This window comes from Chanodichthys erythropterus, chromosome 13, assembly GCF_024489055.1.
Source record: "Chanodichthys erythropterus isolate Z2021 chromosome 13, ASM2448905v1, whole genome shotgun sequence".
Lineage (NCBI taxonomy): Eukaryota > Metazoa > Chordata > Actinopteri > Cypriniformes > Xenocyprididae > Chanodichthys > Chanodichthys erythropterus.
The window spans coordinates 3,493,052-3,508,931 of record NC_090233.1 but is presented as its reverse complement, the minus strand read 5'-3'; the positions used below and the strand labels follow the sequence as shown (position 1 = coordinate 3,508,931).

Sequence of the window (15,880 nt, the reverse complement as noted above, 5' to 3'; positions counted from 1 at the left end):
AAGAAGTTTCCATTCTACCAGAAAATTTACTAAGGGAACCAGTCTCTCGAGACTGGCCTCTGGTGTTTTTTGAGCACCTGATTCGACGCTCTGAAGCGGCGCACCGGCAGAGAACAATCGAATCAATTTGCCGGCCCTCCTCGGAGGGTCGGTGGAGACCGCTGCGCCCTGACGCACCCTGGGTGGCAGGGTTGGCATAACGATCCCCTGAGGGCGCCGAAGGGAAGCGGCTTTTAGATGTATTTTTCGCCGGCTCCCTTCGGAGGGGGCCGCCCTCATCGGTTCCTGACCCACAGACATCAGGACCACTTCGAAGCCTTCCGGGCCAGGATAACGGCACGCAGGTCCGTTCTGCCCCTAGAAGGCTTCGGCTGAGCGGGCCGAACCGATCCCCAAGCTCTCTGCGGGGGAGCACGGGCGGCCACGCTAATCTTTTGTTGCGCTCTGTGGTGCGCTGAGGAGCTCGTTGACGGCCGAGGCTGATCCCGCTCATCAGCCTCGGGGGGAGGGATTCTTGGTTTGCGGGGGATGAACCTCTGGAACGCCGCAGATTGTTTCTTAGCCTCCTGGAACCTCTCGACGACTGTTGTAACGGCGTCGCCGAAGAGGCCCGCAGGAGACAGCGGCGCGTCCATAAGGGAGGCTTTGTCACGCTCCCTTATGTCCGAGAGGTTCAGCCACAAGTGCCTCTCCGTAGCCACCAATGCTGCCATAGAGCGGCCGATTTCTTTTGCCGTCTCTTTGGTGGCACGGAGAGCCAGGTCAGTTGCCATCCTGATTTCCTGGATGCACTCATACGTGGCCTCCCCGCTATTCTCCACTTCCCCCAGCAGGTCGGCTTGATATGCCTGTAGGAGCGACATGGTATGTAGACATGCCGCTGCCTGACCTGCTGCCGCATAAGCCTTGCCCACCAAGCCTGATGTAGTTTTTAATGGCTTGGTGGGCAACGTCGAGGTTTTCAGCGACGATGCAGACTCGGGGGAGAGATAGCCCGCAAGCGTCTCTTCCACCCGAGGCATCGCCGCATAGCCTTGCTGCTTCAGCCCCACGATGTTACTATACATTGAGGTCTGGGGGCTGAAGACGCGATATGATGCCGGCTTCTTCCAAGACCTCGAGACCTCGGTGTGGAGGTCCGGAAAGAAGGGCAAACCCCGACGCTGGGGTAGTGACCGAGCGGGCAGAAAGCGCTCATCCAGCTTACTCTTTGGTCTAGTATCTGCCCGCTCTGCTGGCCAGTCAATTTTTAATTTGGCAACAGCCCTGGTCACTACCTCCAGGAGCTCCTCATGTGCTGGGGAAGAGGATGGCGGTTCCTCTTCCCCCACGCTCATCACATCAACCTCCTCAGAGGAAGAGAGATGAAGCGCGGGTGCCTCTCTCTGGGGGGAAGAAACCGCAGCGCGTGCTTCCGCCGCCTGAGAAGAGGCACTGGGGCTGGCAGGTAAAGGGCGAGATAAGGCTGGGCCCGTCTCAACCCCCTCTGCCAGCTCCATTTGCGAACCCCACGAATGAAGCCGCCGCTGCGCCTCAGCAACAGCGGGACCCGATCCGCGGGGAACGCCGACCGGAGCACTCTCTTTATCGTGAAAGAGTGCCCGGCGTGATCTTAAAACTCTGAGGGTGAGCTTCTCACAATGAACACAGACAGCCCCCTCGAGAGCTGCCTGTGCATGCTCAACCCCCAGGCAGACAACACACATCTCATGAGTGTCCCCATCTGGAATAAACCGTGGTCATGGGTGAACACACTTTTTAAATTGTCTGCCTTCCGCCATTTCACTCGTGTCTTATTCACTATATATATATATATATATATATATATATATGTGTGGTGCACAATAACACTCTTGTCCTCAGACGAAGAGATAATGTTTTCCAAAAATAAGCAGGACAAACAACACCAAATAAGACACACAAGATAACATAGAGCGCTTGCTGAAGACACAGAAGCTGGCGTGCTTTATAGTTTCCTGGTCCGTGACGTCACCCGTCTCTGACGTCTCGCTTCGTGATTGGCTAGATACATGAGTGCTTCAGTGACGACATCACGCAGAAGGTTCCCAATGCGTTACCACGCAGCGTAGACAGTTCCCACGAAAGGGAAACTCTTAATACAGAAGAGGAAAATTTATTGGCTAGTTTGAGAAACGAAATAGACGATCATTACTTAGAATTAGCTAGGGGTGCATTTATAAGATCTAGGGCTAAATGGTTGGAAATGGGAGAGAAAAATACCAGTTATTTTTTGGCTCTGGAAAAGAGAAATATTAAAAGGAATTGTCTAAACGCTTTGAAAATTGATGGTAATATAAACAAAACCCCCAGTCAAATTAGTAAATATGTGTATTCTTTTTTTAACAAACTATACTCCTCAAATTATAATGAAAACAATGTGAGATCATTTTTACAAAAAAAATCGAACCTTACACTCCAAAGATCTCAAGTGAATTTAAAGCGGTCTGTGAAAAAGACCTTTCTTTAGAAGAACTTACCAAAGAAATGCAGTCTATGAAGAATGGTAAATCCCCTGGCTCAGATGACCTTACTATTGAATTTTATGAACACTTTTGGGAAATTATTAAGAGACCATTACTTAGAATGTATAATGAATGTTTAAATAATGAAGAATTATGCACCTCTATGAAACAAGGCCTTATTACCCTGATACCTAAACCAGGTAAAGATCTTCTCTCCCTTGACAACTGGAGGCCAATAACATTATTAAATTTAGATTATAAAATTTTATCATTAGTTTTTGCAAAAAGATTAAAATTTGGTCTTATAGATTATGCCGCTCATATTAAATCAGAAGCAATCATACTGTTTCTAGATTTCTACAAAGCGTTCGATACCATCGAGCATAATTTTATATTCTCTACACTAGAATTGTTTGGTTTTGGAGAGACTTTTATAAAGATGGTTAAAATGATATATAAAGATATTAATAGTTCAGTTCTCTTACAGTTTGATACATCTACAAGATTTCCTATTAACAGCAAGGTTGTGGAATTTCCCCTTTTTTTTCCTGTTAGTTGTGGAATTACTGTCTTTGAATATTCGAAATAATCCTGATATTAAAGGGTTGTCAATTTTCGACCGTGAGATTAGAATTTCGCAACTTGCAGACGATACAACCCTGTTTTTAGAAAACGCAAATCAGGTTGCTGAGGTTCTTGAAACTATAGATACCTTTACACAGGCTTCTGGTCTAAAATTAAATATTCCAAAATGTGAAATCCTTTGTCTATATGTAAGCCTTGAAACTTCTGTAAATGATATACCTATTAAAGATAATGTGAAGTATCTTGGTATTTATATTGTCAAGAAAATTTCACTTAGGCAAGAAATGAATTTCCTTCCTAAAATTAAAAAGACAAAACTAATATTCAACAATTGGCTTCAAAGATATTTATCCTTTCTTGGCAGAGTTCTTTTAATAAAACCTGAAGGACTGTCTCACTTTATATACCCATCTTTCTCATTGTTTGTCCATGATAATTCTTGTAAACAAATTAATAGTTTACTGTTCAAATTCTTTTGGAAAAATAAACATCAGTGTAACGAGGTTAATAGTTGTGGGAAGAAGGAGGCAGGAACCGGCGAACGTTGAACCAAACTTTAATATAAAATAAACAAAGAACAAAACGAAAGTAATGCCGGCAGACCCTCGCGGACGTCTGCCGGCCACACAAACATAATAAAACATAAAATAAAGTCCAGGCCTGGTCCTCTCTCGTCCTTCACTGATGTCGCTCCTCCTTTTATGCCTCCGGAGCTCCTCCGTGAGAGACTCGAGGCCGGCACGCCTCGCGCCGTTCCCTCTCGGCTCTCGCCCGCCCTGCTCGTCACAATCAGCATTTGAAAAAACATGTTATATGCGGTAAGAAATCTAATGGGGGCTTTGACATGTTTGATTTTTTTTGACGTTAATTATACCTTCAAAGTAAATTGGGTAAAGAATTGTGTCAATTCACCGGATTCTATTTGGTACTTTATTCCACACAATATCTATAAAAAAGTGGGAGGACTTAAATTTTTGTTAACTTGTAACTTCTCCCCTTCCAAACTCCCTATAAAACTCTCTAAATTCCATGAACAGGCTCTGTTGGCTTGGAAATTTTGCTTTGTTCACAATTTCTCCCCACATAAAGTGAAACTGTGGAACAACGAGAGCATTCTAGTTAAGAACAAGTCAATTTTTTTTTAAGAACTGGCATGAGAAAGGTATTGATTATCTTTGTGATTTACTAGATCCACAGGGGAATGTTTATTCTTATTATGATTTCATGTATAACACAATTTTCCGGTTGTTCACAAATAATTTTTTACTATGGTAAAAGCTATACCTAATGGTCTTGTTCATTTAATGAGATGTCACTTATCATTTAAAGAGATTGTAAAGAGTGAACAGAAATTTTTGGTTGAAGACAGAAGTATTTATGACCCAAAATGTAGTAACAAAATGATAAATGTATTTCAGTCTAGGAAAATAATTACTCCAAGGGGAAACTTTTTCTGGAATTCTTTAATAGATAAGATTAGTTGGAAAAAAGCATTGCCCTTATCCTATAAATTTTGTGTCTCTAATAAAATTAAAGAAATACATTTAAAAATGTTGCACAATATATACCCCACTAATGAAATTATTTCTAAATTCATTAACACTAGTTTAAATTGCAAATTTTGCAAGTCTAGTATTGAGTTAATCGATCATCTTTTCTTCAGATGCCCCCTTGTTAAAGATTTTTGGTCCGAGCTGGCAAATTTTTTGACTTCGAAATCTAATTTGGTCATTGATTTGAATATGTGTGATATCGTCTAGGTTACTAGTGTAACCCCGTTCCCAGAAGGAGGGAACGGAGACGTTACGTCCAATCACCTCCAAGGATACAAAACAAGCCAATGGGAATTGGCCTGTGAGATTTACATGCCGGGCCCCTCCCCCGGCATCCGGGTATAAATAGGGCCGGCATACTCACCTTCATTCATATTTTTGCTGAGGAGCAGAGATAGGTATCTGGCCGCTCAGCGGTGACTCAAAGCTATGGCAGGGGAACGTAATGTCTCCGTTCCCTCCTTCTGGGAACGGGGGTTACACTAGTAACCTAGACGTTCACATTCAGTCAGTCACGTTCAACGTTACGTCAATACTGACGTAATGGGGTCCTGTGGAAAGCGCCATAGCAACTGAACCACGTTACGAGTGTTAGGGAGGCCAATGCAAGTGCGGCCCATACTCGCAACCCTCCAGCGCCCAGAGTAAGCCCAGGAATGTCTTCCATACCAGTGGGATGGGGAGGACAGGACATTACATTGGAGAGGTCGAAGCTGCTGTTCCTTACCCACGGGGAAGAGTGCTTCGGAACTCAGTTCCCACGTTTTCAGCCATGACCAAAACGCCAGGAAAGCGTTCCCCGAGGAGGGGAAAGCTACGGAGACCACACCCTGCCCGAAGGGAGGAAATGTGTGGAAAACACATATGGACTGGCCTGAGGACAGTAACGCATATGGAAGATTTCTGATGTAGGTCCTACCTTCCGGGAGGAACAACTAGCAACCAGAGACAGGGCAGAGCGAAGCTGCCCAGGGAAAGACATGGGTTTACCGTTAGGGAAACCGTACCGTGGAGAAACACATATGGGATTACCCGCGGGGAATCACAGCATATGGGCATCTAGCCCAGTACAAGGGCAGACCAACTGGGCATACACACGAGTACTGGACCGAGCGCCAGACGCCTCCGCCACGTCTGGCCGCCGCAGGATGCAGGAGGAACTCCACAGGGTCCGCCGTTACAGGGAACTGAACTGAGGAGCGGGAAAAGTGCTCGCATTCCCTCTCCCGAGGGAAATGGCACAGCAAGCGAACACCCACGGCTATCTACGAGTAGACAGCACACGGGTCGAAACCGGTTCCACTCGGAGATTATAATATCTCGCGAATGTATTCGGTGTCGCCCAGCCTGCAGCTCTGCAAATGTCTGCAACAGAGTCGCCGTGCGCCAACGCCCAGGAAGAAGCAACACCCCAAGTGGAGTGAGCTCGCAACCCGAGGGGGCATGGCTCGCCTTGGGACTGGTACGCCAAGGCGATGGCATCCATTATCCAGTGGGCCAACCTCTGTTTGGAGACAGCCTTTCCCTTCTGCTGACCTCCAAAACAGACAAAGAGCTGCTCAGAGCTTCTGAGGCTCTGCGTGCGGTCCACGTAAACGCGCAGAGCACGAACGGGACACAGCAACGCAAGGGCTGGGTCTGCCTCCTCCAGGGGCAGTGCTTGCAAGTTCACCACCTGGTCCCTGAAGGGAGTGGTGGGAACTTTGGGCACATATCCAGGCCGGGGTCTCAGGATAACCTGAGAGTAGTCCGGCCCGAATTCCAGGCACGAATCGCTGACCGAAAATGCCTGCAGGTCCCCAACCCTCTTGAAGGAGGCGAGCGCGGTCAGGAGCACTGTCTTGAGAGACAGATATTTCAGCTCAGCTGACTCAAGGGGCTCGAAGGGAGCTCTCCGTAGGCCCATGACGTTGCAGAGGAGTGGGAGGTTTGTGGGAGCGGACCCGACGAAGTGGCTCCCACTGTGATCCTCAGATCTCCCACTGTGATCCTCAGATCTCCCAGAGCACTAACCGAACCAGCGGCCGCTACAGCCACCAGCGCTGGGGTAATGACAGAGGGGACCCTCACTTCTGTGTTAAAGAAGGAGAGTCGCGATCTTAACGCCAACATGGACATGCCCTCACAATGAGGGCATGTACCATCCACGAGCGCTGACTCAGCGTGCGGTTTACCCAAACACGTGAGACAGCGATCGTGGCCGTCAGAGGAGGTCAGGAAACGACCACATCTAGAAACACACGGACGAAAAGACATCTTGAAAAAGACGCTGATCGCCCGTGCTTGCTCTTTTAGTACACCTCACCAACCGAAGCACACAGGGATGAGTGCAGCACCGTCCTGTGGGCAGCGCGCCATCACACCCACCGCTGAGCGTGCCTTCCCACCAGCTGGAGAGACTCGAGCAGCCACCAGAGAACAGACAGTTGAAGCAATGAAAATTGCTGTTGTTAGGAACTAGTCCTTAACAATTAAATTGCTGTTTGCTCTCTCAGTATCAGAAATTCACTCTTGAAAGAGGTAAAAGGATGATCAGCCGATCAGCTCCAAAGCAAAAGTATGATGGTGAGTATGCCGGCCTTATTTATACCCGGATGCCGGGGGAGGGGCCCGGCATGTAAATCTCACAGGCCAATTCCCATTGGCTTGTTTTGTATCCTTGGAGGTGATTTGGCTCCCAGGCGAGACTGACTGAAAGGGGAAATTCTGTTACTTTTCACATTGTAAACAAAATATAGAATATATAGGGAATGTAGTTATTTTGTTGGCAAAATATCACGTTCATAAATGTAAATTTTCTTCAACAGTGCCCAAATTAAACCATTTTCTCTGTGATTTTAACTATTTAATTAAAACACTAAAAAAGATTAACAACAAAAAAGTGTCAAATTTATGAATCCGTATAATGATTTGATGAATGTTACGTAAATTGTTTTTATTACCTCTGTATTTTTATTTATTTTTTATTTATTTTAACTTCATGCATTTATTTGCCTTATTATTTATGTTTGATGTCATACATTGTTATATTGATATGTTTAAGTTGTTCTTGTTCAAACTTGCAATAAAAAAAAAAAAGAAAGAATGTGGGTAGGGAATAGAAAAAAAGAAAAAGTCATGACCAGATTAATGATAGGTCACAGTAATTTGTATGGCACACTATAAGGAAGCACCCAACTGGATTTTGTGGCTATTTGTTACGTTTCAGAAACTATAGAGCAGTGTTTCTCAACTCCAGTCCTCGGGACCCACTGCTCTGCACATTTTTTATGTATCCCTTATTTAACACACCTGATTTAGGTCATCAGCTCATTAGGAGAGTCTGCATGAACTGAATTGAGTGTGTCAGATAAGAGAGACATACAACATGTGCAGAGCAGTGGGTCCAGAGGACTGGAGTTGAGAACCACTGCTATAGAGCATGTGCTTATGAGTTACAGACAATATTAAAACACAGAAGAAAATGATGATGGAAGAGTTAGGAAAAGTTGGTCTAACAGAGACAGAAATGAAGGAAATACTGGAAAGTGGTGAGAATGAACAGGGCAGAAGCAGTGTTTGCAGTGTTTTTTTTTTTTTGTTTTTTTTTAACAAGGACTGGACTGATGAAGAGAATATGATGTAATGGACATTACAGGAAAATAAACCCGGAAGATGGCAGTAGTGCAACGTTAATGACTGCAAGCTGCCGTTAAACCCTAAAGAAAAAGAAGAAGAAGCGACTGTAAGCGGCAACTCTCGCTGCAGCCGATGTCGAATACACTTTATGAGTCTGTCTGACAGAATATTACACACACCGAGACGAATGGCAAACTCCAGCAAGACCGAAAAGTTCCAGCTGCATGTTCCGAATCTCGAGGAATTATGTCAGGGTAATAATCGTATTTTTAAAGTGTGCATTTATATGGATATTGTATGTATTATAGGCTAACTGTTTCTTTCGTTGTGCTTGAGTAAAATCAAATGACACGAGTCCAAAGTTCAACATGACTATTTTTAATCATTTTGATATTTACGAACATTTAAAGCAGACTAATTTAATGCGCAGTAGTAAAAAAACAAAAAATCCTAAAAGATGTATATAGTATTGTGTATAACAGACGTACCATCATGTTTGATATAGTAGGCTATTTGAAAGAAATTAAGGGCCTCAAACAATAATTCTCTAAAAACAAAATCCTACTAAATAAAAGTCAGAAGAATTGAAAAATCAATGGCTAACATTTATTTTTAAAGTCCTCATGAAACGAAATTTGCGATAGTCTTTTCTTTCCAATAAGGGTTATGCGCAACAACTATTCTATAAAACAGGTTGCATCGCTTCCGGTTCAGGTCTGTTCTGTGTGTTTCATTAAATTTTTACATTTTTAACATTCGGATCCCAGATAGCAAGCACCACTGAAACAATGCTAAATCAATATTAATGCGTCAACGTTAACTGCATTGAATCAACACCACTTTTGCACCCGCAATTATTAATAATGTTGAAATTTCATTAAAGAAAGAGAGAGAGGGAGAGAAACAAAAACAAAAAACAATGGTAATGGCATTTAATCAACATCAAAATGTGATGCTGGTTCAACATCATGTTTGCACTCACATACTAATGTCTGCCTGGCATGTTTTTACCTTTCTATGATTTTTAATTGTAACAGAGTAGCAAACCCACAAGAGTGGTCAGGTGTTCATTTTCACTTTAATATTCAAAGACTTACAGTACTGAATGGCATACTTAATGTGGTGTACTGAAAAGTAGCTAAATAAACCAGTAAATAATGTATTTACTGTAAACAAGCTAACCACTTTAATTGCTTTTGGTTAAAAGAAATAAGCACCATCCAAAATTGCAAAACAAATAACTACAAATAAAATATCTTAAGATTAGGGCTGTTCAACGATAACCGTGGTTATCGTGTACAAAATAAGAGTCTGTGTTTACATATGTTTGTTTGTTTTGTGTATAACTATTATGTATATATAAATATACACACATACATGTATATATTTTAGAGATATATTATATTTCTTAATATAATTACAAATATTTACATTTATATATAATTTAAATATATAAAAATATAAATATATAATTTATACATACATGCTTATATTTCTTAAATGTATACATGTATGTGTGTGTGTGTATATATATATATATATATAATATATAAATATATATATATATATATATATATATATATATATATATAATAATTATACACAAAACAAACACACATATATTACGTAAACACAGACTCTTATTTTGTACATGATAACCATGGTTATCGTTGAACAGCCCTACTTAAGATAAACAGTATCGTCTTATAGAAAATAAATGTAAATGTATAAAACGGACAATATTAAATACTTAAATAATGACATAAAATGAGCAGATCAGATGGACACGGAAAAAGATAACAATAATAAATGTATTAACATTAAAGGGATAGTTCACCCAAAAATCTAAATTTTTAAATCATTTACTCATTCTCAAGTTTAAACCTGAATGAGTTTCTTTCTTCTGTTGAACATAAAGGTTATTTTGAAGAATGTTGGCAACCAAACAGTTGCTGGTCCCCAGTGACTTCCATATAGTTTTCCTTCTAGAAAGTCAATAGGGTTGGGAATCATGAGAAATTTTCCGGTTCCGATTCCGATTCCAGTTCTGCCTAATGATTCCGGTTCCATTAAAATAATTAAACAACTATTAAAAAATAGTAGTAAGGGGAAAATGCACAATACTCAACTCAAACAGTCCTTTTTGTGTAAAATTAATTTAACAAACTGTTAATCTCAACAAATTCGCTAACACTTTACAATAAGGTTCATTACTTAACATTAGTTAACTACATTAGCATGAACTAATAATGAACTGCATTTCTACAGCATTTATAATATTTGTTAATGTTAATTTCAACATTTACATTATTAAAATCAAGGGTTGTATTTGTTAACATTAGTTAATGCACTGTGAAGTAACATGAACAAAATCTTAACGGCTGTATTTTTATTAACATTAACAAAGATTAAAAAATACAGTAACAAAGGTATTACTGATGGTTAGTTCATAAATGAACCTTATAGGCCTAAAGTGTTACCACAAATTAGAAAGGATGCTTAAACACACATGTAAGATGGTGAAGATGTCAGACAGGTGAAACAGAATATGTAAGTTGGATTCATAAAGACTTGTTTCTGACAGAATGATTCATTGATAGACACATTTTTAACAGTAAATTTGTTGCCACCTAGTGGCAATGCAATCGATACAGTCGTCATTTTCAGAACAGAAGGTAATTTATTATACATAAACATCAGCGTTTCTATCTAAATAATAAACTTTTGTATACTTCTGTTATAATTGGAATAGGCCCATTTGTCACACCGAAATAATGATACTGTGCTTTTTAATTAAACGTCTTTTTATTAAAGCATGTGATTTGACATACAATTCACTTGTACATTCTGAGAGCCTTTTTTTTTATAAGTAATTCAAAAAGTAAAACATAATAATAGAATGAAAAAGAATAAATAAAAAATGGTTAACTTAAAGGTGATTTAAAACTTATAGTAGTACAACATTAACAAAAAACAAAAAAAAAAACACCACCAGACTGACCACGATCTCCCACAATATCCCAACCCCCTATTCATCCCAATCCACCCCCTTACCCCAACCCCCCCCAAATATATCTCCACCTTTCACCGTAGAGACCCTCACTCTAAAACCATTAGCATTGTCATATATCGTGTGCTAGGATGCGGACTGTTGCACTGGATTTGTAGTTTTTAGATATGATATGAGGGGTTTCCATATTTTATTGAATAAGTTAAGCCTATCTCTCAGCGTATATCTTATCCTTTCTAAATGAAGTGTATTAGTTAAATCTTCTAACCACATCTTAGAAGTAGGTACAGTTGTATTCTTCCATAAGATGAGGATTAATCTCTTTGCTATTATGAAGCAATAAGAGAGAAAACGCTGTTGTGCAACACTCAATTCTCTGAAGGTCTCTGATATTCCAAGAATGATGAACAGGGGCTCGGGTTCGATTGAAGTATTGATGACCTCAGACATAATATTGCATATACAACCCGATCTCACGGCAATTCGTACGTATTTTACGAGGTGGCTAAATCGTATGAATTCATACGACCTCACTCGTACTAATTCATACGTTTTTTGCTAAATCGTATGTATTTTACGAGTTGACAAATTCGTATGAATTCATACGAATGACCTACCCCAAACCCCGCCCATAAACCTAACCGTCACTGGGGTTTAGACAAATCGTACGAATTCGCACGAGTGAGGTCGTATGAATTTATACGAAATAGCCACCTCGTAGAATAAGTACGAATTGGTCGTGAGATAGCGTTGGCATATATCAATCCAGAACAATTGAACCTTTGGGCATAAAGCAAAGCTATGGAGAAGTGTTGCTACGGAAGTGTGGCATTTATCACACATGGGTGACACTTCTGGGTATATGCTATGTAGTTTCTCTTTTGAATAATGAAGCCTATGTATAATTTTAAATTGGATAAGACAATGTCTTGTGTTTTCTGAACAATTATGTATATTTTCAAGACTGTCTTTCCATAAATCATCTGAAATATATTCACCAAATTCCTCTTCCCACTTTCTTTTATAGTTTTCAGTTGACGGGGAGCTTATTAGTAAGAGATTGTTATAGACACGGGATATCAGTTTACTTTCGCTAGGAGACAATTTCAGACAATCATCTATTTTAGACTCTGGTTCAGTCTCAAATTCTCTTAGGTATTTACGAATGTAGTCCCTAACTTGTAAATAACGAAAGAAATTATTTTTCCCCAGGTCATACTTTCTCTGTAGTTGCGTGAATGAAGCAAAGACGCCTCCTATGTATAAATCACCGATACAATGGACACCCCTCTCACTCCAGATAGAAAAGGTTCCATCCAGGCTGGAGGGGGCAAATGTGGGATTTCTAGTGATGGGTAACAGAAGAGAGATTGGTTTAAGATTAAAGGTGGTCTTGATTTGTTTCCAGGTACAAATCATGCTATGAATGATAGGATTGTTATTATACAGGGACTTATTAACCACTGCCGGAGCTAGTAGGACCGCGGCCATAGAATATGGGTGGCAGTCTTCCCGCTCCAGCATTAACCAATCAGACATTGGTATTGATGTGTCCAAATAAAAGGTAAACATCTTAATTACTGAGGCCCAATAATATAGTAAAAAGTCTGGGAATGACAATCCCCCCTCTGGTTTTGGCCTACAAAGATGTTTTTTACCTATTCTGTGAACCTTGTGTCCCCACAGAAAAGGAACTATTAAAGAATCTAAATTTTTAAGAAATGATTTTTTTAGAAACATTGGGATGTTTTGAAATAAATATAGCAATTGTGGGAGGAAAATCATTTTTATAGCATTAATTCTTCCAATTAAGGAAATTGGGAGCGTGTCCCAAAATGATATTTTAGCCTGCAATCGCTCTATTAGAGGGGGGAAGTTTGCCTGAAATAGAGATGAATACTGCTTCGTCACTTCTATACCCAAATAGGTAAATTTCTCTGGAAAGACAGTAAATGGAAAATGATCTAGGTCTGATAAGTCACTCATTTGAACCGGCATTAAAACGCTTTTAGACCAATTGATCCGTTAACCCGAAAAGGTCCCGAACAGGTTAATTTTGTCGAGAAGGTTAGGGATGGTAATTTGGGGCCTCGTTATATATAAAAGGATGTCATCTGCGTATAATGAAATTTTATTATTTGTGTCTTTGGTGGAGTATCCATAGATCTGGGGTTCTATTCTAATACATTGAGCTAAAGGTTCGATAGCTAATGCAAAAATTAAAGGGGATAGTGGACACCCCTGCCTTGTCCCTCTATGTAAGCTAAACGGGGAGGATATTGTCCGGTTTGTTAGAATTTGAGCCGTAGGATTCTTATAAATGAGTTTGATTAGTGACAGGAACTTATTTCTGAAATTGAACCTATTGAGAACTTCAAATAAGTAGCACCACTCAATCTGGTCAAATGCCTTCTCGGCGTCTAGTGTAAGTATAACAAGATCAGAGGGTGGACCTCTCTTTGTATATATAATATTGAAAAGACGTCTAAGATTAAAAGTAGCACTCCTATTTGGTATGAAACCCGTCTGGTCCATATGGATTAGTTTTCCCAATAGAGGATTCAGCCTATTAGCTAATATTTTGGCAAACAATTTCCCATCGACATTAAGGAGGGAAATAGGACGATAAGCGCCTACTTCCTGTGGGTCCTTTCCTTTTTTGTGAATTAATGTTATCACAGCCTCAGTTAAGGTGGGGGGTAAATTACCCTGTATCTGGGCATGTTCATATAATTTCAACAGGTATGGTGATAAATTCTCACTGAATGTTTTGTATAATTCCGCTGGAAGCCCATCAGGGCCGGGTGTCTTATTACTCTTTAGGGAGGCAATAGCATTCCGAACCTCTGCAATTGTGAGGTCGGAGTTCAAGGAATCACAATCTTCCTCGCTTAGTCTGGGAAGTTCACATTTATCCAAAAATTTATTAATAATTACAGAATTTGAAGCGGTCTTTGAGGTATACAAATCAGCATGAAATTCAAGAAACCTGTCATTAATATCTTTAGGCTTAGTAAGTATTGTATTATTGTGGGCTTTTATCTTGTGTATCGTTCTATCATTTTCCATTTTTCTAAGTTGTCTAGCTAGTAATTTGTGTGGTTTGTCACCAAATTCAAAATATTTTTGCCTAGTATAGAGGAATGCTTTACTTAGTTTTGCAGAGATAATTTCGTTATATTCATATTTAAGTGTTGCTATTTTCTTGTGCAATATAATAGAGGGGGAGTGTGCATTTTCTATGTCAAGTGATTTAATTTGATCTTCTAATTCTTTTAATTTAGTCCTATTTATTTTTCGCCTAGAAACTTCAAACGAGATGATACAGCCTCTTATATAAGCCTTGAATGCTTCCCAGAGGATGGAGGGAGAGATATCAGGGTTGTCGTTTATTTCAAAGTATAAAGAAATCTAGTCTTTTAAATATTTGCAAAATTTATTTTCAGTAAGTAGATGTGGGTTCAATTTCCAAGAGGTGTGAGGCTTATCTACATGATCTAAACACACCGAAAAAGTGAGTGGGCTGTGATCTGAAATCACTATGCTGTGATATTTAGCATTTAATGTGTACGGTGTGAGTTTGGTATCCACCAGAAAGTAGTCTATCCTACTGTATGAGTTATGTACAGGTGAATAAAAAGAGTAGTCCCTGCCTGTAGGGTTCATCGCTCTCCATATATCCAGTACATTTATGTTATTAATGAACATATTTAAAAATTCACTAGAGGCATTCCTTGGGAGTCTCTTCGTGGACGACCTATCAAGATATGTATCGAGGACAGTATTAAAATCCCCCCCTATTATCAAATGTGTTTGTGAAATGTCTGGTATCAGTGAAAAAACCCTCTGAAAAAATATAGGATTATCTATGTTGGGAGCATATATATTTACTAGGGTAAGGGAAATGTTATGGATTTCACCAATCACTATAATATAGCGGCCCTCTTTATCAGTGATTGTTTTTTTCTGTAAAAAGGGTACACCTTTTCTCAGTAGAATGGCCGCACCTCTTGCTTTGGATAAAAAGTTTGAATGGTAAACTTCCCCTATCCAATTTGCTTTTAACCTGCCATGCGAGCCATTCTTCAGGTGAGTTTCTTGTAGAAACATAATGTCTGAGGTCAGTGATTTTAGGTGGGTCAGAATTTTACCCCTCTTAACTGGGTTATTTACACCACGTACATTCCAACTAGAAAATGTGAGACCCTTCACCCCTCTGGTGTGATTATTTAAACTATCATACATCTGGAATATGTGATCAGTACAGTATCCGCAGCAGTACAATTATCAATGTGTAGGATTTGAGTGAATGGCCTTCCTATCCCACCCCTCCCCTCTACCCAGGTACGTCCCACAACCGTTATCAGGGTCAGCCCAGTCCCCATAGTAAAACAAATGAAAAGGAAACTACTCTAGCCAATTCGAAGTGAATGTGGCGCGAGCCTTCTTTAAGGAAGTAAGAACAAACAAACCAGTAACTTCCCCACATTTTCTGGTGGCCTGATGCTGACTCCTATCTATGATCACATTGCTTGGTAACTTAGATAAAGTGTTTAAGTAGATTAGTAAAGAGAAAAAAAAGAAAGAAAAAAAAATATATATATATATATATATATATATACACACATATA

The 15,880-nt window shown here is 40.2% G+C and overlaps 1 protein-coding gene across 5 annotated transcripts in view; it reads left to right on the top strand.

Annotated features, from left to right (window-relative positions):
- c13h11orf54 (chromosome 13 C11orf54 homolog) overlaps positions 1–15,880 on the top strand; it is a 92,993-nt gene that overhangs the window by 18,542 nt on the left and 58,571 nt on the right. For 2 of the 5 annotated variants that reach the window (XM_067407639.1, XM_067407641.1), the window contains exon 1: positions 8,272–8,493. The exons of 1 other annotated variant lie outside the window; for it this stretch is intronic. In XM_067407639.1, the coding sequence (XP_067263740.1) occupies positions 8,388–8,493 (106 nt within the window). In that variant the 5' untranslated portion in view covers positions 8,272–8,387. Of the gene's footprint in view, positions 1–8,264; positions 8,494–15,880 lie in introns of those variants that run through there. 2 more of the 5 variants (XM_067407640.1, XM_067407638.1) reach the window with 2 other exon arrangements.